Below are 20,754 nucleotides of genomic sequence, written 5' to 3'. Positions count from 1 at the left end.
GATCTGTATCATTCTATTATTATTACTTAGTTCTTGAGGAATAAAGTTAACTTTTTTTCGAGGTAAATAGTGAGCGTGATAATACTTCAGGTTGTTTCTCTTTGGCATTAAAACTTGACTCCCAAAAATAGATTAGAATTTATGGGTGAGAAAATTGTCATTTTCTGCTTAACAAGAATTCATTTCTGCGTTCTTTATCTTTTTATTTATTTTTTCATGAAGAAAGGAAATAATAAAATTTTTAAAGATTATGTGGCCTGACGCCCTGGCCGGTTTGGCTCAGCAGTTAGAGCTTCAGCCTGTGGTCCAGAGAGACCCGGGCTTGGTGTCCGCTAAGGGCACATACCTCGGTTGCAGTTTGTCCCCGGCCCTGGTTGGGTTGTGCGAGTGGCAGCCACTCGATGTGTACCTTTCACATCGATGTTTCTCTCTCTCTCTCTCTCTCTCTCTCTCTCTCTCTCTCTCTCTCTCTTCCTCTCTCTCCCTACTACTCTATCTGAACAAAAAACGGAAAAATGTCCTTGGATGAGGATCAAAAAAAAAGATTATGTGGCCTGACTCAAAACACTTCCAATAATTTTTAGGAATTTATAGTCAGGTGTGCAGGGTCAAAAATGCATTAAATGTATTTGTATTTTGTCTCTTTTTAAATTTCATTTTTTATTTAGACAGATGAATTTCACTGTGGCTATTTGTGTTACCTAGTAAAATGTAAATTATATGTAAATGAAATTTTTCATTTAGCTCTGTTTCTTTTTTGGAAAAATAATTATATGTACAAATCGATCTATGGGGAAATATTGAGTATATAAAGAGAGAGTTGGTCCCTGGATCCCACTGGAGCCATGCAAGGTAACATGCGTCTCTGAAATCTAACTCAGGGGAAATGGACCTGTGTTACAGGGTATGTGGCCGCCAAATTCAAGGTTAGGTACCGTCCCTGGTTCCAGTGTCTAGCTACTAGAAGGGGTCCGTACTCCAACAAATCCAGCTCAAGGCCTAGAAGGGTAAGGACGCCCTTACCCTTGCAGCAAACCAGAGAAATCCCCATTTCCCTGAGGCTGTCCTGCAGGGAGGAGCTACATGGGGGCGGGGCCAGAGGAATAGAGACTCCCGCCGTTCTTGGGGCCACACCTCAGACACTTGCTTCCAGACACTTGAAGAGGAAGGAGCTCCCATTGCCCAAGGACTGGATCTGAAGAGGGTCTGAGCTTAGGCTCCACTAGCCCTGGAAAGTTTCCAGGAGTAGCCATGACCCAGGGAGCAGGAAGGACTTGAGGGAATAAAATGAGCGATTCTCCAGGAGCTTAGAAAAGGACAGATATAGAAGGGACTGACGGTGCCAAGGAATCCTGGCGGCTCAAGAGACTGCACTCAGGAGGCAGGTGGCTCGAGTGTCCGCCCAGAGACCGGATCTGCTTGCAGCGTCTGCGGGGCTCCTGGAGACTCGGGACTTTACTCAAGGACGCTTGGCCTGGGGGGGGGTTGGGGGGGGGGGAGGCTGGGTCCTGACCGGAACCCCGCGGACTTCTGCGGCTGCCTTGCTGTCTCCTGGACCTGTCCCTGCTCCTGCCTATCCCTGTGCTCATATGACAGCCGGGCGTGCTTTTCTCCGGAGTTGGTTCCTGCTCACTTCAGTGAGGACCAGGGGCCCCCTTAAGTCACCGGACCTGGGAAAACACATGGAAAGAGGCCAGTGCAGGCAGAAGGGAGTAGCGGGGTGGTCTCTCTCCTCCTGAGCGTGCGGTCCCAGGGGCCCCGAGTAGGCTCCGCTCCCGGACAGAGCAGCCAGTCACGTGGAGGCGAGGGCGCCTAGAAAAGCTAGTAAACCTCCACATTTGGTTGAAAAAGCTGCGGTGAGCAAAGGAGGAGAGTGGGAATCCTACGACTTGGAAAAGGTGGCATCCGCATTTGGCGGAAAGGAAGAAATCAACTTACCTTTGTTGTTTGTTTGTACTTATGTGAGTCAACTCTGAGCCAGGGATTTTATATGCATTAAATTGAATCTTCACTTACATCCTCTATGATTGTAATTTCATTGCCAGTTTATGATGCATTATGAGGAGATGGATAAACACATTATGATGTTAATCTATGCCACCTTATTACAATAGAAAAATTCAGATTTTTATCCTGTATTTGTCCCAAATTTGTGCTTTTCTGCCTCTTACTGATTACACTTACTGGGTCCTTCCTCCCTGCTTGACTGTGAGTAAGGCCAAGTCAGGAATTTTAACTTTCATCTCTGTATCCCAAGCAACTAAGACAAGGTTTACAGAGCAGTAGATGGTGAATGAATTTGAAAATATGTGATTCAAAAGCATGATTCACAAGCAGAGGTACGAAATTTGTAAATATTGTCATTATTTTCTGCCACTGTAATTGTAAGCTTATAAAAATGCATAAATAATGAAATATTTTACTAAGACATCAAAGAGTGAGATGAACTGTCAAGTCCCAACTGTTTTTACATATAAAGAATACAAGGGCTTATGCAATGCTAAAGTCCATGAGAACAAAAAGTGAAAATAACCAGGAAGGTTTAAAAAAAGATAAGTGTAATGAGGTGGCCCTGCCTTTCAACAGACTTTAATATGTCACGAAACCAAAATAATTAAAGCAGTGTGTTACCAGTACATGAAGTCACAGATCAGTGGAATAAAATAGTTATATACATATCCATACACGCAGGTATGTAATGTAATAAATGCATTGGGGGTAAAATGTGATTCATTTACACATGGAACCTTAGAAAGGGGCTGGGACAGAAACCAGGATAAATTCAGACATGACCTAGAAAATTGGTGCCAAGAGTCAAAGCAAATGATGCCAATGGGCAGTCAATTCAAATGGAAAAGGAGAGTTTTAAAAATGCAATTTCCAATTTTTGAAATCAGTAAGAAAAATCTCATTGACCGTTAAGAGATAAATACATGCAGGAAGCTGCTGCCCACAAGCCCCGTCCACTCACAGGACAGGGAATACCACTCTTCAGAGAGTAGGCAGACCCATATTAGGGGTATAACAACTTTTTTGTTGTTTTTCCAACTTTTTAAAAATTAATATAATAAATAATTTTGTCCACAATAACAACTGCAGTAAAGACACCAACAATTTTCTTAAAGGCAACTATCTTATCTCCAGTCAATCAAATCTTCCCCACCCGAGTTCCAGTGCAAGAGTCCTGAGAAACAGTTCCCCAGAAAAAGTACAAGTTATTGGCTCAGGGGTGAACCTACTCCTTTGGGCAGGTGGAAGAGGGAGTAAAACTTCTCACCTCAGAAAACTCAGTGCCCTCCAGAGCCCAATCATTGCATTGTTTATTTCAAGAGCCATAATTGGATGAAGTTCCTCTGGGAGGTAGATTTGGTGTATGGAGAAGAGCCAGAAGGTCCTACCCAAGATCTCGTCTTTTCTTTTGAGGAGAGAAAGAAAGAAGGAAGACAATAAAAATGGACAAGGAATAAAGACCTTTAATTGGATATCATGCCAAGGACTTTTATTAGGAAATTCTCTGCCCTACTCCTTAGAAATGAACAAAGCTCAGTGGGAATCTGAGCCACAGGCGTCTCCCAGGGAAGATGAACTGGAGCTGCTGTCCTCACTTTCTTCATCTTTATCCCAGTTGTTGGAGTTTGAGGGGCTATTGCCTTCTGCTTTTTCCCCTTCTTCCTTATTTTCTTCTGATCCACATGAGGCATGAGCATGGTCCCCAATAGTCTCTGGTGATTCTGTCTCTGGAGCCTGCAGCCCCTGCTCCTGTGCAAGGCCTTCTTGCAGAGTCCTTGCTGATGGAGACTGCACCTCTGTCCTGATGATCTTGGGGTCTGGGCCTCCATTCATGATCATGTTCTTACGCTTAGCACAGGTTCTCTCTCTGTAAGTAGCATAGTCTTCAGGAGACAGACTCTTGAGCCAGTGATCCAGGTCCACCTTGTACTGTTTCTGCAGCTCCTCAGCCTGCTTCTTATACTGCTCCTTCCGGCTGGGTGGGATGCGCTGCCAGCGTCTGCCAATCTCCACCATGCGCTCCCTCGGGGGCAGGCCTTGCAGCTCCCCACTGGACCACACATCCTCGTGGAACTTGTGGTATGCGTTCATTGGGGGCTTCTTGGGCTCTCCATAGAATTTCAACTCAGAAAAGTAGTCTTCTTGGGGAGACTTCACTTTTTTCATATTTTCCCCAAACTTTTTTGGGGCTTTGGTTGGGCTCCTTTTGTGGACAAGAGATGTCTTGGAGTTCTGGACTAGATCAGGGTGGTCCTTCCTAAATTGAGCCAGCTTCTCCTTAAACTCCTGTTTCTCCTTCTGAAAATCTTGAAAATATTTCAACCTCATCTGCTCTGGGAGTCTCTTATATTTCTCCGACAAGACCTTGGTCAGCTCCTGTTTCCTGAGGTTGGGGTGCTTTTGGGCGTACAGGAGCCGCTTCTCCTTGAAGAAGCGGAGGTAGGGAGGCAGGGGCTTCTTGGGTAAATCAGGATGAACCTTGTACTTTTTGCTTTTGTAGGAATTTTTAACATGTTCTTTCACTTCCAGGACTAATTCTTTCAAAGTGCGAACCTTTCTCAATTTATACGAAATTTCTAACCATTTGAGTTTGCACATTTCTCCAGAAAAATCTTTAAAAGCTACTTTTTCCCAGTCCATCAGTGACTGGGTTGTTTTGAATGTGTGGTTGTCTTTGGGTGGAAGGTTATTCTCCATGCTTGCTAGTAGCTGTGCTATGTCTTTTTCACACCAGTTGTCTTGACTGTTAGGCAATGCCATATCTAGGCCTTTGGGCCACTTCTATGGTCCTGGCAGTTTAGGCACCTCAGCAGGATCTCAACTTTCTTCACTCTCAATACCACACTGGTGAATTAATGTTGGACATGTGATTCTATATTTCTGTGGAGAAAGAAAAGTTACTCTTTTATGTGAAAAGTGAGATAATCACATACCACTTAGGCTATGTTCCTTCTATAATTTAACGTGCAAATAGAAAATATAAATAAAACCTGGCCTGTCCGGCCGGTGTGGCTCAATGGTTGAGTGTCAGCCCCTGCACCAAGAGGTGACCAGTTTGATTCCCAGTCAGGGCACATGCCCAGGTTGTGGGCCAAATCCCCAGTGGTGGGCAGGCAGGAGGCAGCCGATTGATGTTCTCTTTCATTAATGTTTCTCTCTCTCTCTCTCTCTCTCTCTCTCTCCCTTCCTCTAAAATCAATAAAGAAAAAATTTAAATAAAAACTGGCCCAACTAGGAGTTGAGATTATGATGAGCTTTAACAAGCTTTATTTGCATTATTAAAAATCCTCAAGCTCGCCCTGGCTGGCGTGGTTCAGTGGATAGAGCATCATTCCAGGCACCAAAGGGGCCCAGATTCAATTTCCTGGTCAAGGGCACAAACCTAGGTTGCAGGTTCTATCCCTGGCCCCCAGTGGGGACAGGAGGCAAGCAATCGTGTTTCTCTCTCACATCTCTTTCTCTCTCCCCCTTCCCTCTCTCTAAACATCCTTGGGTGAGGATAAATAAATAAATAAATAAATAACAAAACAAAAAAATTCTCAAGTTCAAAAGAAAAAGAAAAAAGAAAAGTCCCCACGCTCCATTCTAGTATGCCTTCCCATCAATCTTCCGACAGCTTGTCTTAATTGCACTTGAACAAAACAACCAGCAGTTCACTCAACAAGCAAGGATTAGAGAAAAGAAGGGAAAATTTAAAATATTGAAATGAAAAATAAATGCTTAAAGAGGAAAGGACTTTAAAACAACAATGAAATACCACTACACATCTATTAGAATGGCCAAAATCCACTCTGTGTTCCTTACCCACCCATTAGTCACTTAGATATTAGGGTTATGTTATAAAATCAACTGTCCTGGCATGACAGTGTTTGTGTTCAAGTAACCTTCATTTCACTTAATAGGCCCAAAGCCCAAGCAGAGCAATGCTGGCAATTCATATATACCATAAAGAAACCATAAAGTGCTTCCTTTAAGTTAAAAGGTATGTACATGCCCTGGCCAGTTTGGCGCAGCGGTTGGAGCGTCGGCCTGCGGTACTGAGAAACCCGGGTTCGGTTCTCGCTAAGGGCACGTACCTCGGTTGCAGTTTGTCCCCGGTCCTGGTTGGTCGTGCGGGTGGCAGCCACTCGATGTGTCCCTTCACATCGATGTTTCTCTCTCTCTCTCCCTCCCGCTCTCTCTGAACAAAAAATGGAAAAATGTCCTTGGGTGAGGATTAAAAAAAAAAAAGGTATGTACATATAGGAAAAATCATAGGAATTCACTGGGGGGGGTGGGGGGAGCTCAAAATGTGTCCCCCTTGGATAAGGGAGGACTACTGTAATCACAGAACACATTATTCTCAAACACATATGTTGATCATTTTCTTTTTTGTTTGTTTGTCTGGTACGTGCCCCTAGCGGGAACCTAACCTAGGACTCTCTGGTCTGCAGGCCGATGCTCCAACCCCTGAGCCAAACTGGCCAGGGCTATATGTTGATCATTTTCTAGGACCTAAAGAGAGTCTAAAATAATGCAACATTATTACAAGAACATTTAGAAAGTTCTGAATAAAATAAAATTATTTTATTTTTTTATTTCGAGAGTATATTTTTGTTTTTGTTTTTGATAATCCTCACTGCAGGATATTTTTTTTCCATTGATTTTTTTAGAAATAGTGGGAGAGACAGAGTGAGAGAGAAAATAACATCAGTGTGAGAGAGACATTGTTTGGTTGCCTCCCACACGAGCCCAGCTAGGCCTACAAGGCTGACCCGGGGAGACTGGGGCCAACTGGCCAGGGATCAAACCCGCAACCCACATATGTGCCCTTGACCGGGAGTTGAACCCAAGACCTTTTGGTGCTAGGGGCTGACGCTCTATCCATGGAGACACACCAGGGCAAGAGTATGTTCATTAAAGCTGGGCACAGTAAAACAAGGAACGGCTTAGGATAGAAGCAACAGGAGAGCCTAGGCTGGGATGCTTTGGCTCCTGAGAAGTCAGAGAAAAGGGGCCTTGGACAAAGGTTCAGGGCGTTAGCTCAGATTCAGCTGCCTCTGCCCACTGCTTCTCTGATTGCAAGTCCCCCAGGTCCCCTAGATCTTAGGAGATGCCAGCCTCAGAGGGCAGAGGGGGGGAAGGGAAAGGCCTGGGCGAGCTCTCAGGAGGGCACCGTGGCAAGAAAATTTTAATTTTAGAAAGTACAATCTTAAAAGAAATATAACCAACGCCATTGTAAATGGGGAATTCTTAGAAGAATTCTCTTTTAAATCAGAAATTAGGAAAAGGACAGTCATTACCACTGCTTCCATACCATCTTGTCCTGGGGGTCCTAGCTGGCACAATTTATAAAAATGATGGTGGGGGAGAAGAGAAAAATTAGAGGATTGAAAAAAATAGAAAAAAATAACATTGTTCATATTAAAATATTGGTAGGGGATGATTCTATTATAGAAAAGAACTGTATACCAACAAATCATTGAAAAAACGTAAGAAAGAGGTAGGGAAATGTATTCAAAATTAAAAGACTTTTGAAAGCTATAAGATCCTGAATATTCTGGTGTCTGTATACCTCATTCCACTTTTATTTCTTGTTCCCTCCAGGTCCGGTGGCTTTTTTCAGTCACTTGAGCTTATCACCTTCTTTCTCAGCTCAGGATCCCATCTAAACACACCCTAATTACCCTCAAGCCTGTTTTCAAAGCCACTCCCTTATACTAGCCTAAATTTACATTTCATTTTATCCCCCCCCCCTTTTTTTCCCTTTATAGCCTTAACCCAAATTGTAACTACAATTTCCATAGCTATTTGTGTAATGTTTTGCTCCCTGACTGTAGCCCTCATGAGGGTAGGGATGTTGTCTGTCTTGGTTATGGCTATTCCTTGATACATAGCACAAGTTGTTAATAAATAAGCAATAAATGAGGCAAGAATGCTTTCAGATGTGTTATTCACAGAATTGGAAATACATTTACAGACTGAAAGGCAGAATGTCTTAAATTACAGTGAAAATAATCCCAAATCAAAATATCATTCTCTAGTTAATACGAATTTAGACTAATCCTCCGATGTGATTTCAGAGAATCATATACATGTTAGGCCAACAGTATTTTAGTCTCATAGCTTTCATTTATGCATGGCTTCTACTGATCAGCTGTTCTCAATAGTTACTGGCTAAATAAAAACATCATTATGAATCCATGTTAAGATTCTATAGTTCAAAATTTTTCAACATTATAAATATTGTCATTTGAGGGGGAGGGGCTGTCCTTTGTTTAGCAGAATCCATAGTCTTTCCTCACTAATTCCAGTAGTGAATTCCAGTTGTGACAACTAAAAATGTTTCCAAATATCAATAAGTAACCCTGCAAGGAAAAAAAAATTACTCCCAGTTGGAACTACTGCATTAGTTACTAGAGAAAAATAAATATGAGAAACGGATAAATAATTTAGTTATGCTAACTGATTTTTTAAATCTCACAATCTAGCCCAGCCGGTGTGGCTCCGTGGTTGAGCATTGACCCATACACCAAGAGGTCACCGGTTCAATTCTTGGTCAGGGCACATGCCCAGGTTGTGGGCCCAATGCCCAGTGAGGAGCATGCAGGAGGCAGCCAATCAATGTTCTCTCTCATCAGTGTTTTTATCTTTCTCTCCTTCTCCCTTCCTCTCTCTCTAAAACCAATAAAGAAAAAAAAATTAAAATAAATAAATCTCACAATCTAGAACATGTAAGATAAGGCAATAAATATCATGTAAGATCATAGAAAACTTGCTTATGGAGTTTCCTCAAAAAGTTAAAGATGAAATTGCCTTATGACTCAGCAACTCCACTTTTGGGAATGCATATATTTAAAAAAAATACTAATTTGAAAGAATATATGTACCCCTATGTTCATTGCAGCATTATTTACAATAGCCAAGAATTAGAAGCAGCCCAAATGCCCATTAGTAGATAATTGGATAAAAAAGCTGTGTTAGCCCTGGCCGGTTTGGCTCAGCGGTTGGAGCATCCGCCTGCGGTCCAGAGAGACCCGGGTTCGGTTCCCGCTAAGGGCATGTACCTCGGTTGCAGTTTGTCGCCGGCCCTGGTTGGTCGTGCGGGTGGCAGCCACTCGATGTGTCCCTTCACATCAATGTTTCCCTCTCTCTCTCTTCCTCTCTCTCCCTCCCACTCTATCTGTACAAAAAAAAATGGGAAAATGTCCTCGGGTGAGGAAAAAAAAAAGAAAAAAAAAAGCTGTGTTATATTTATACAATGGAATAATACTCAGACGTAGAAAATATGGAAATCTTGCCCTGGCTGTTTTCACTTGCCCTGGCTAGTTTCGCTTGTCCATTAGAGCATCGGCCGTGGATCAAAGAGTTGTGGGTTGATTCAGTCAAGGGCACATACTTAGGTTGCGGTTTGACCCCAAACCCAGTCAGGGTCATCAGGGTGCTGGGGGAAGCAACCAATCAATGTGTCTCTTTCACATTGATATTTCTCTTTCTTTCTCTCTCTCTCGCACTGCCTCTTCCCACTGTATCCGAAGATAAATGGAAAATTATCCTCAGATGAGGATTTAAAAAAGAAAAGAAGGAAATTTTACCTTTGTGACAGCATGGATGGACCTGGAGAGTATTGTTACATGAAATAAGCCAGTCAGGGAAAGACAAGTACCACATGATTTCACTCATATGTGGAATCTAATGAACAAAATAAACAAAGTGGAGACAGACTCATGGATACAGAAAACAGACTGACAGGTTTCACACATGAGGGAGTTGGGGACTGGATGAGAAAAGTGAAGGGATGAAGCAAAAAAAAGAAAGAAAGAAAGACTCATGGACACAGATAACAGTATAGTGATTGCCAGAGAGGAGGAGGGTGGAGGGAGGTAGAAGGGGAAGGGGATAAATGGAGATGGGAGGAGACTTGATCTAAGTTGGTAAACACAGTACAATATACAGATGATATACTGTAAAATAGTATACCTGAAATGTATACAATCAATGTCATCCCAATAAACTCAATTTGAAAAACAAAACAAAATGTAAGTAATAATATTGAATAAGTAATAATATAAAAGAAAAACACAAACACATTAGCTCTAGTCCAGCCACTCATTGCCTAGGAAAAAATAACACATTTTGATATATACAGAGTTATAAATAGGTGTTTAAAGAGGATGCTAAGGAAGAATAATGGCCTCAACAGTATGTTCTTACCTGGTGTTGGAAGAATGATGTTATTACAAATGTATTGAGAAAGGATGTCAGATTAACCAGACCTTTTGCTAAGGCGATGTTTCCTTCACTCTGTAGAAGAAGCGTTTCTGGACCGCTCTAGCTCTCTAGGCACTGTGATCTTCCAACCGCACGGCTACAAAATTCACATGCATTTCTCTTGATCTCCCTTTTTTGATTCTTGAAAGCTGCGTCTTTTTCTCAAATGTGATTTCTCTTAAGAGGATTAGGCTAATGCAGTCAGTGTTAGTTGTGGGGGTTTTCCAGAAGTCTTTGAGGGTGAACTATGTATAGATGAGGCAGGACACTAACAAAGGAAGAATTATTCCAAGTGCTTGGGGATAAGGAAGCACAGAGTGAATGAATAATCTTTCTAAGACTAGATGGAAAGAAACCATTGCTACTGATCTCTGTCCACATCAAAATGACATGCCCTTCCTCTTCTGGCTTTCTGTAGCTTTTACATATCTTTTCATAAAGGTGCTTCCTATCTGATTTTATCAACTAAAAAATAATAAACTTTAACTCCTCCTTTACTTTCAATTTTTATTTTTTTAAATATGTTTTCACTGATTTTTTTAGAGAGAGAGGGAGAGAGAAATAGAAACATCAATGGGCTGCCTCCTGCATGCCCCCCGCAGGGGATCTAACCTGAAACCCAGGCATGTGCCCTGACTGGGAATCAAACTGGGACCTCTCAGTCTATGGGTTGATGCTCAATCCACTGTGCCACACCGGCCGGTCTAAACTCCTTTTTTAAAACGAGGGCATGCTTTAGATTTCAGAGCCCCCCAAAGTTTGAAAGGTTTAGGAGTCTCAAAGACCAATCTGTATCACGTGACTGGAGACCAAGGCCAAAGGGATTCTTAAAGTATTACCTTAAAAGTGACAAAAGCCAATCAATCCATCAAAGAAAACACTCCTCTGTGACAGATTATATTTAAACAAATCTCAGGAAACTTATTTTCAAGTTTTTAAAGGCATTTGCTAAAATCACTAACTGATAAAATTACCCGTTCTATCTTTTCGTAAATTAAAAATAAAAGTCCTGATATATAGAAAATTAGATATAAAGGCAGAGTGTGATATCTGCTTTGTTGTAAAGTTGGTGACTCTTGACTAGATTATATGTATAGGGTATATTTAAGGAGATTAGCAAAGGTGTTAAATTAATCCTGTCCTCAGGCTTGAAGACGCTTAATCACTCATTGTTAACATTTATCTAAAGACTCTGAAATGTAATCCTTCGAAGAAATGGGTGTGTTCTTTAGAGACTCAATATACAGATATACCGAGGGCCAAACTCAATCTTCTCCAGAAGAGAGAGCGTGTTTTGGGAGGTCACCTGGCTGGGGAGACTTCTGAAAGATACTTCAAACCACCAGAAAGTTTGATTCCTGAGCTGACCTCTTCCTGTTTTTCCTTCTACAGAAAGCACTGGAGACCATGGACATGTTCCTTCGGTGAGTAAGCCAATGCCCATACGGGAGTTTCTACAACTTTCCTAAAGGAAAACAAACAAAAATTCCTAATTGTAAGTAATCACCAAACTGAGTTTGTTTCTATCAAATGACATTGTTTGCCAGCTGAGTGAAAATGATTCCACTCCTGTTTTGATAAGTGTATTGAAATCACTACGATTCATTGTAGTTTGCTGGTATATCCCTTAGCTGTTCCTATAGTTACAAGGACTCAGAAGGCAGTGCCCAGATACCTTGTAGATTTGTACTCAGCATAGATTTAAAAACATTTTTTTAGGAATATTTGATTCTATATGTAGTACACATTACAGTCTACTCTAAATGTAGTGCATAGCTGCATACATGACAGAGGTGACTTTTATAATATATAACCAGATAACACATCCACAGATTTGAGAAGAATTTTGCTTTAAAGGGACCTCAGTTCTTGAGTTCCTCAGTTCTTGGGTGAGTTCTGGCTAAGAGAAGAATTCAGTGCCAAGACTCAAATAATAAAACAAAGTTTATTTGGAAAGTCACAGAGGTAGAAGCCATCCAAAAAAATGGGCTCAGGAAACAAAAACAGCAAACAATGAAAAGAAGGGCCCTTGGAGCTTAGTGGGGAGACAGAGAGAGAGAGAGAGAGAGAGAGAGACCTTGAGAGATGAAAGAGGGTGGAGAGGATTGGGCATGCTTGAGAGAGAGAGAGAGAGAGAGACTCCCTGGGGAATAAATGGGGTGGGGAAAGGCAAAGCTGTGCTCCATAGAAAGAGCCATGCTGGGTCCTCCATCCTGAGGGCTTGTAATAGATGAGATCTCAGGAGAGGATCTCAGTAGAATATTCATCAGCTTTCCTGGCCTGTCTCCTCAGGGTCATCATGGTCTCTACTGATCAGTTAGCGACAGGGGAGGGGATCATTAGTCAATGCAGCTGGTCCTGATGTCAGGCATGGCTTTGATCTGCCTGGTTTTGTTGCTTTTCTGGGCCTGGAGCTGAAATACAGCTGAGGCTTAGATGTTATTTATCCCCAGGGGTTCATGTTTAAGGGAGTGGTCCAGCAAGGGCTTGTAGTTTTTTCCACTGCTAGGCACCCTGGGTTCTCTGCCCTGGTGACATGGATATCTAGTTGCCTACTACAATTATGACTATATTCAAATTACATTTGTCACAATGTAAAGAAGTGCTTGATAAGCATTTTGAAGACTTGAAATATCAGCAATTCTCTTTAAATTTTGGTTTATTTGATTAAGTGATATAGATAATAAAAAGAGGAGGGCAAATGAAACACATTGGCATAATTATGTGAGTAGATTCTGCTTAGAATCTGATCTTTTTGACAATGTTTGGTTTCCACTTCTTTAACTCTTAACATGTTCACATACTGTTTTGTAAAAAAATAAATAAATGTTTTGGAATGTGGATTCTAATTGAGATGAAAAGGGATATCCGAGGTAAGATGCCTGACAATTATATGAAATAATGAAAACTGAAGTCAAATATTTTGATCTAAGTCAATGACAGGCATTGAGTATTGGATGGAATTTTACAGCATTCAGGACTCAGCACCTGGAGCTATAAATTTGGGTTAAATGCCCGAAACTCAAGGTATTAGGAGAAAATAAGATCTGGCATTCTTTTTTATGCAGAATAAAAGGGGGCAGGAGGTAGACAGTGTGGGTTAGAAAGCCAGGAATGGGTTCTGCAGGGTGTGAGAGCTGTCCTGTGTCTCTGCTTTCCACTTGGGCCACATGCCCTGGCAAGCCCCTGGTACTCCAGACACACTGCTATGGAGACAACCTGAGTCAAATGTTGCTTAGACCTTTGTGTCTCCTGGGCAGAGGAATAAACTCCTGATTTTCTTCCCTCAGAAAAATGGACTCAGACATCCCACAAAACTTCCAGAAAGAACTCACCTGTGTCATCTGCCTGAATTACTTTACAGACCCAGTCACCATGGGCTGTGGGCACAGCTTCTGCTGGTCGTGTCTCTGTGTATCCTGGGAGAAAGTTGAAAGTCCTGCTTGTTGTCCACTGTGCAGACAACCATCAGAACAGACAAACTTAAAAACTAATATTCTTCTGAAAAACCTGGTGTCCGTTGCAAGAAAAGCCAACCTGAGGCAGTTCCTCAGCTCTGAGGGCAGTAGGTGTGGGCTACACAGGGAGACACTGCAGGTCTTCTGTGAAGACGCCAGGAGCCTGCTCTGCGTGCACTGCTCTGACTCTCAGGAGCACGAGGCCCACAGACACCGCCCCGTTGAAGACGCGGCTGAGCAACACCGGGTAAGTACTTCTCCTAAGAGCACTTTGAACACTGGAGGATAGTACAGCGAAGACAACACAAGGACATGAGGTTCGTCATGATGATTGAATCTTCTCTTCATAGAGTGTCAAGTACCCACTTAAGGACCAGTGATGAAGCTATGAGGCAAACACACTTGTATATCTGCCTTTGTGGACATTGTATTTACTAGGAGTATAATTAAGTTAATGATCATCTGTATTTTGATGGTATAATATTGTGTGCAAGACACTGGAAAGCCCCCTCATTTGAGAAAGAATCTCTGGTGTAAAAGCTACAAATAAATGCAAAAAGGATTTTCTGTGGGTACATATTTGCTAGCATGGGACAAAGAAGCAGGATAAAGTATATTGGAAGTAGCCGGGGACCAGTATCACTAGTTCCAAATTCTGATGCAAGAGGCCTCGCTGTCTGAGAAGCAGCCATGTTAAGTACAATTCTGATCAGTTCCCTAGACAAAGGACAATGTTGCATTGTGGGGTTCTACAGGCTGAAATCTAAAATCTATCATTAGTGAAGGCAAAGAGGGAAACATCATTATCCTTCTCTCCCTAAAGTGCTTTCATCTAACATCCCTTGATTATCTCCATCATTTAGAGTCTGAAATCTCAAGTTATTTGCTTCTCTGGTTATAAAATTGCATTTTCTTTCTTTTCTATTTTTTTTTAAACAGGCAATGCTCTCAAACCAAATGAGATCTTTATGGGAAAAGATTCAAAGAATTCAAGAAAATCTCAGTAAAGATGGCAGAATATCTGTCTATTGGATGGTGAGTATGAGACTGTATCTTCATCTGCATCCGGCTGACATGAGAGAAAAAGGAACGGAGAATGGCAATTTAAGATGTGTGCCTCTGATAGTGAGAAGTGAGAGTGTAGGAGCTAGAGAATGATGTTGCTTTAAGTAGAAGAAAATGTAACATGCTAAAGAAAAAGAAAACGGAGGAAAAGAAATAAAGAAAAAACGTGAGATTAGTGCAAATCCATGACTTTTGGGAAGAAATATGCAATGGAATGAGGATTACTGTTCTCTAGAACAACATGGAAGCCTTGACCTTAAATGGGGGACAGAAGCCCATCCACAGAGAAAAGGAGGGCAGAGACAAGGGCTGGGAGGATGGACATCAGTTTAAGGGAAGGTGGTAAGGATTTCAGGAAGAACTCTTCTGATGGCTCCTAATCCTGAGCAAAATGCAACATTACTGCTAAAGGTCAGATGTCAAGTCAGTGGAGTAGGGAGGGTTTGACACTAAGGACAAATTTACTAATGCAGAGATCAGAATATTGCATGTAATGATTGATTAATTGATCGTACATTTTAACTGCTTGCATGTAGTCTTGAGAGAACGAGTGTGAAAAAAAAATGATCAAAGCACAGGATTAAGGCTCTTGGTATAATTTATATATGAATGGAAAATAAATGAAGGAAAGAGGAATGAATATGTTGTGTCTGACAGGTGGGAGGACCTGAATTTGGGATGCACGAAGCTTATTGGTAGAGAACATGACTCAGCAAACTAGATGCTGTTTAAGTGGAGGAGGATAGGTTGACCTGAGTATGTGATCTAGGAAATTCTTCTCTCTGCAGACTTATCTCTATAGACACCAAGATGAAACCAGGGCTTTTTATGAGACACTACAACTGGTTCTTCATGAGGAAGACAAACAATACTTAAAGAGTCTTGTTAAGGAAGGGTCAAAGATGTTTGAGCAACTCGAGAAACTTGAAGCTGAACTGAATGAAAAGAAGATAAGCCTAAGAGGAATGTATGATGAGCTTATGGACATGTGTCTGAAACCAGATGTAGAATTTCTCCAGGTAGGAACTGAGCATATGTCTGGGAGTTTTTATATTATCAGAAGCCTACAGACCTTTGATTCCCCTTATTTCTTTTTTACAAAGATACATGTCTTCATCTCCTGTATCTATGGTAGACAGTGTCTCCCAATTGGGAATAACATAGATAAACTGCCATTCCTAACTTAACTATGAACAATGAAGCTTTATGGAACTGTGATTATGGACATTCCCTATGGAACATTTTCTTTTTTAAAATCTCCTTTCATTTCTTGCTTCACTAAACACCAGAAAGGAAAAACTTATCCCAGACCTTTTCATGTTGGTTTACAAGTGGGCAATGTAGAGACATTTGGTAAAACTCCTATATGCTCCCTCCTTCTGTTGGGATATCATTGGTTTCATTTGCCATTAATTTGGGGCATATTTCCCTTTGGAGACAGGCCTTGGGAAAGATCCATGTGCAGAGAGCTGAGAGTAACAGCAACACACAATCACTACCCTTGTCTTCTCTCTTTTCACACTCAGTGTTTTGAATTCATCAAGAACATAAAAACAGATAAAAAAAGATGGTTACCAGAAATGGGGGGTGAGAAGCGTGGTGGTTAAAAAAGAGAATGGGAAAGAGTTAATACTATTGTGATATATTTACACAGTAACAGATGTTTACTACAATTAGTGGGGTGGTCACTCTAAGGTATAAAAATGTTGAATCACTATATTGTACACCCGAAATGATTATAACCAATATAACACTGTATACCAATATTATACTTAAATAAAAATAAAATTTTAAAAACATATTTGAAAAAGAATTTAGATTCTGACAATATGTTGTGTCAGGATTATTTTTAGGGAGGAAAAGGAAAAGGAATTTTATGAGACACTTTGTAGGTGAGGGGATTATTACTTTTCTGAACTTCCTCAAACTCAAAAACTGATTGATAAAATAACCTGCTTATGATTAAGTCTAAGCTTCTATTTTCTTTCTTGACAGGAATTAGGGGACAAGCTGAGAAGGTGAGTTTTGTTTTCAATGCTAGCTGGGGCTCGTGTGGGCTTTGAAAGAGATCGAGCTACTACTAAGATAGTGAAGACGTACTTTTTCAGATTTTTCTCAATTATTTGCATGTGCATCTGTTTATACGTGTTTTAAAGAAAATGACTTCTTGTTCCTTTTTATCAGAAGTTAGTATTTTTCCCTTCTGTGACTAAGGGAGGTATGTATTGTCAGGATAAATGCAGACCTTTCTAGAAGAATGGTCATTTATGGTTTTATATTTCATAATCAATAAGAACTGAAGGGCAAAGACTAAATTTTCCCAGAATTAGGTAAGAGAGACAAGAACCTCTGAGAAATGGGGTGGCAGCAGGTAAAGAAGAAAGGTAAGAGATTCCCTCAGAATGGTACAATACCATCCCATGATTGTGAACAAAGAGATTTTGATAAAGAATGTTCAGTAGAATGATGATGGCACCAGAGAGATTAATTGCATCTCCTAACTTACAGGAGTGAGCAGGTGCAGCTGCACATGCCTCCACCTCTTCAGCCAGAACTCCCTGCACGACCCATCACTGGACTGATGGATAGACTTAACCGCTTCCGAGGTGAGTGCCACCCCATTGGTGGGACCACCTGGCAGGGTCTTTCAATTATGATTTTTTTGTTGGTGATATTTTTCTCTTAAGCTTGCTCTTACAGAGGAGAATATCCTGTAAATATCCTACTTAGTCATGGAGCCACCATAATATAGGAAAAGATAAAATCAAAGCTGTTGTAATGATAGAGGTGACTCCGGCCTTATCAATTACTATACATTTGATAAATTCTATAATGAGAAAAAAGAAGACATGCACCAAAAAAGGGCTTCTTGAGCCCTAGAAATATCAACACATGAAATGTCAGTTGTTCATTGAGCCATAGAAAAGTGGACATCAGTTCGAGATATTTCAACTTCAAAATAACTGCAGTGAATTAGATTCTAATATATTTTTGTTTTAACAATATCTAGTAAATGGATTTATGACGTGTTTCAATGGGTGTAATCTGAAATAATCATCAATGTGAAAAAAAAAAAAACCAACTAAATTCAGAAACCAAGAATTTCAGAATAGTAACAATAAAGCAAGTTGGTGGTCAATGAGGCCACACACAGAGCTCCATGGTACCTAAGCCTGCAGGGTTAATCTATCGGTAAGTGGAAGACTGAGTTCTCAGGTGGAACCAGTTATCAAAAGCGGACAGTTCTTAGTAGGAAATCACACCTAAGAAGGTGGTTAGGCTTCCTCTTCAGTGTCAACTTGCCTACTTAACTGGTGCATTATCATTGTCATCCTATCCTGGCAAAGTGATCTCCATTTGTCTATTTATTTATTTATTTATTTAAAATATATTTTTATTAATTTTAAGGAGAGAGGAAGGTAGAGGGAGAGAGAGATACATCGATGAAAGAGGGAGCATCAATTGGCTGCCTCCTGCACCTCCTACTGGAGATTGAGCCCCAACCCAGGCATGTTCCCTGAGCAGGAATCAAATAAATACAAGATCTCTCAGTGAATGAAACAGTACTCAACCAACTGTGCCTCACTGCCCAGGGCTCCATTTATGTAGACTAAAATTGCTTTTCTCGCCCATGAAGGGGCAATCAAGATAAGTTTCATTGCTATGGATATGGTGGTACTACCCAGGTGTCCAGCTTTTCGGGTTTTATGAAATTAAACAGCCAGAAGCAGACAGGACCTTATACTCCTTTATGATCTCTGATTTCTGCAAAGCCTTTTTTATTGTAATTAGATTTTTTTTTTCAAAAGATATGTTGGCATCACTTGAATCCAATATTTTCTATTCAGAAATATCTTACTAATGTTGAAATGTTTTTATGTCAGTGGGACAGTAGGGAGACCCTTTTTCTCATAGACAGTTTTATTTTTAACATTGGTTTTGGTTGGAGTATTTTCTTTTCTTTGCAGTGGAAATTTCCTTCCCCTGTGAAATAACCAATCATAATCTCAGGCTGTTTGATGATGTGAGAAGTCTGAGGTTTACGCGTGACCATCTACATATGTCTCTGGATCCTGGAACATCGAACTATTTTGCTGCATGGGGAGCCCAGGCCTTCACCTCTGGCAAACATTATTGGGAGCTGCATGTGAGCAAGTCTTGGGACTGGGCTGTAGGGGTCTGTAAGGATTCCTGGTTGAGGAAGAGGGGCACACTACTTGAATCTCAGGACACATTTCTTCTCTTATGTGTGAAGGAGGAGGATTGTTACACTCTCTGGACCACTGCCCCGATGACTCGTCAGTACATAGAGAAACCTCTGGGCAGGGTTGGTGTGTTCCTTGATGTGGACAGTGGAAGTGTAAGTTTTGTGGATGTTGCGAAGTGTTCTCTCATAAAGCACTGTCTCATTAAGCCTTCCCCACTCCAGAGCAATCTAGATGACACATTCAATTTTCCTTTCAGGCCTTTCATTTACACTGGCCACACATAAGTAGGGCTAAGTTAGGAACCTGTCTGTGTCCAGGATCTCCATTCTGAGGGAGCCCTTCTCAGTTGAAGCCTATCAATGATACTTTATTGTCCTTTATGTTCTTCTGCTTTAATGTAATCTCCTTTTATTATTACTCAATATAAAGATCATCTGAAATGCAAACTTTTGTTCATTTTATTTTCTTGATGTCATGAGCTCGCTAGGGTCACCAAAACATACATCAGTGTGCAATCACTATTCATGGTCCGAATCCGGAATGCAGGGTTTGCACATAATGAACATACTTGGTTATCTATCCTGGCCATGTTAGCCAGCAACTTTCTTTTCCTGCCTCTTGCTCTAGTTGATCCTAGAAGTCCACTCACCCTCTGGGGAAAAACTAAATTGACAAGGAAGTTTCCACTGACTTTCAGGACTAGGATAGTCCTTCATATCACAGAACCCAGTATAGCTGGTCCTGTTCTTTTTCAACAGTATATATGACGAGAGATGGAGGAAGTGTCTTGTATTCAGAGCTGTGTTCTCAGAAGCTAACACATTGGCTAGGATATCAGGGGCCCTTAGCAAATCTTTGAAGGTATATATTAGTAAATGAACAAAACAATTACCTTACTTGGAAAGAGTTTTGTTATACATTTTCTGGATTTGAAGGTTGATAATAAAAACTGGTTAAATTATACAAGTTAAGTTTAAGCCTGGTTGATTTTCCCCTTATATATAAAAAAAATGGTATTTGTGTGTGGGAGGCAGCAACTATGGAGACTCTATGAGCATAGAGACTCTGTGTGTGTGTGTGTGTGTGTGTGTGTGTGTGTGTGTGTGTGTGTTATAATTATGGTGGTCCTACATCATTAAATTATTTAAGATCATCACCTGGGCCATGAGTGATGGAATGGGAGACAGAACAAAATGTAGAGATAAGCTCCCTACTATCTGTCCCCATTTCATCATCATACAGTATTGCATTGTTTTTTGTTTTAATTGTTTTTGACCCACACTAAATTGCAAATTCACCATTGTATTTCCCCTACCAACTATATTTCCTAAATATATTGTTAGAAATTAACCGATGCTGATTAATTAAATCAAGGTGATTTCTTGAACTAAAAAAAGAGGCTCAAGCTTAGGAGACATTGTAGTTGGCTATGTGACATGAAGAGGTCAACTCAGGTCACTTTGCCAATCTCTTCATTTACTGTTACTGGTAAAAAGAACTTACATTTATGGAGATCTTACCACGTGATTTTCCTATAAATGTGTTTTGTCTATTTTACATATACAGTCTTAATCCAATATTTCTGGTGGAGAAACTGAGTCATGAAAAATTTGGTGATTTGAACTAAGGTAATAAGTAAGTCTCCAATGTCTGTGCTCTTACCTTTGCTATGTGTTGCCTCTTAAAAATACATCTAACGAGAAATAATGTAGGAAATGGACCAATGTCCCAGTGAATGTTGGTGTCACATTACATAATGCATA

General features: G+C 40.8%; 2 protein-coding genes across 2 annotated transcripts; one reads left to right on the top strand and one right to left on the bottom strand.

Annotated features, from left to right (window-relative positions):
- Window positions 1–3,543: 3,543 nt before the first annotated feature.
- Window positions 3,544–4,770, bottom strand: LOC118627864 (upstream-binding factor 1-like protein 1). Its single transcript, XM_036258319.1, has one exon. The coding sequence runs from the start codon at window positions 4,768–4,770 to the stop codon at window positions 3,544–3,546; it is 1,227 nt and encodes a 408-aa protein (XP_036114212.1).
- Window positions 4,771–13,554: 8,784 nt separating this feature from the next.
- LOC118627863 (tripartite motif-containing protein 43-like) lies at window positions 13,555–19,275 on the top strand. The gene is made up of 6 exons (XM_036258318.1): window positions 13,555–13,965; window positions 14,658–14,767; window positions 15,586–15,802; window positions 16,779–16,801; window positions 17,292–17,389; window positions 18,752–19,275. The coding sequence occupies exons 1-6, from the start codon at window positions 13,555–13,557 to the stop codon at window positions 19,273–19,275; spliced, it is 1,383 nt and encodes a 460-aa protein (XP_036114211.1).
- The last annotated feature ends 1,479 nt before the right edge of the window (window positions 19,276–20,754 follow it).

Source organism: Molossus molossus, unplaced genomic scaffold (genome assembly GCF_014108415.1).
Source record: "Molossus molossus isolate mMolMol1 unplaced genomic scaffold, mMolMol1.p scaffold_m16_p_13, whole genome shotgun sequence".
NCBI lineage: Eukaryota > Metazoa > Chordata > Mammalia > Chiroptera > Molossidae > Molossus > Molossus molossus.
This window is presented reverse-complemented; position numbering and strand designations above follow the sequence as displayed.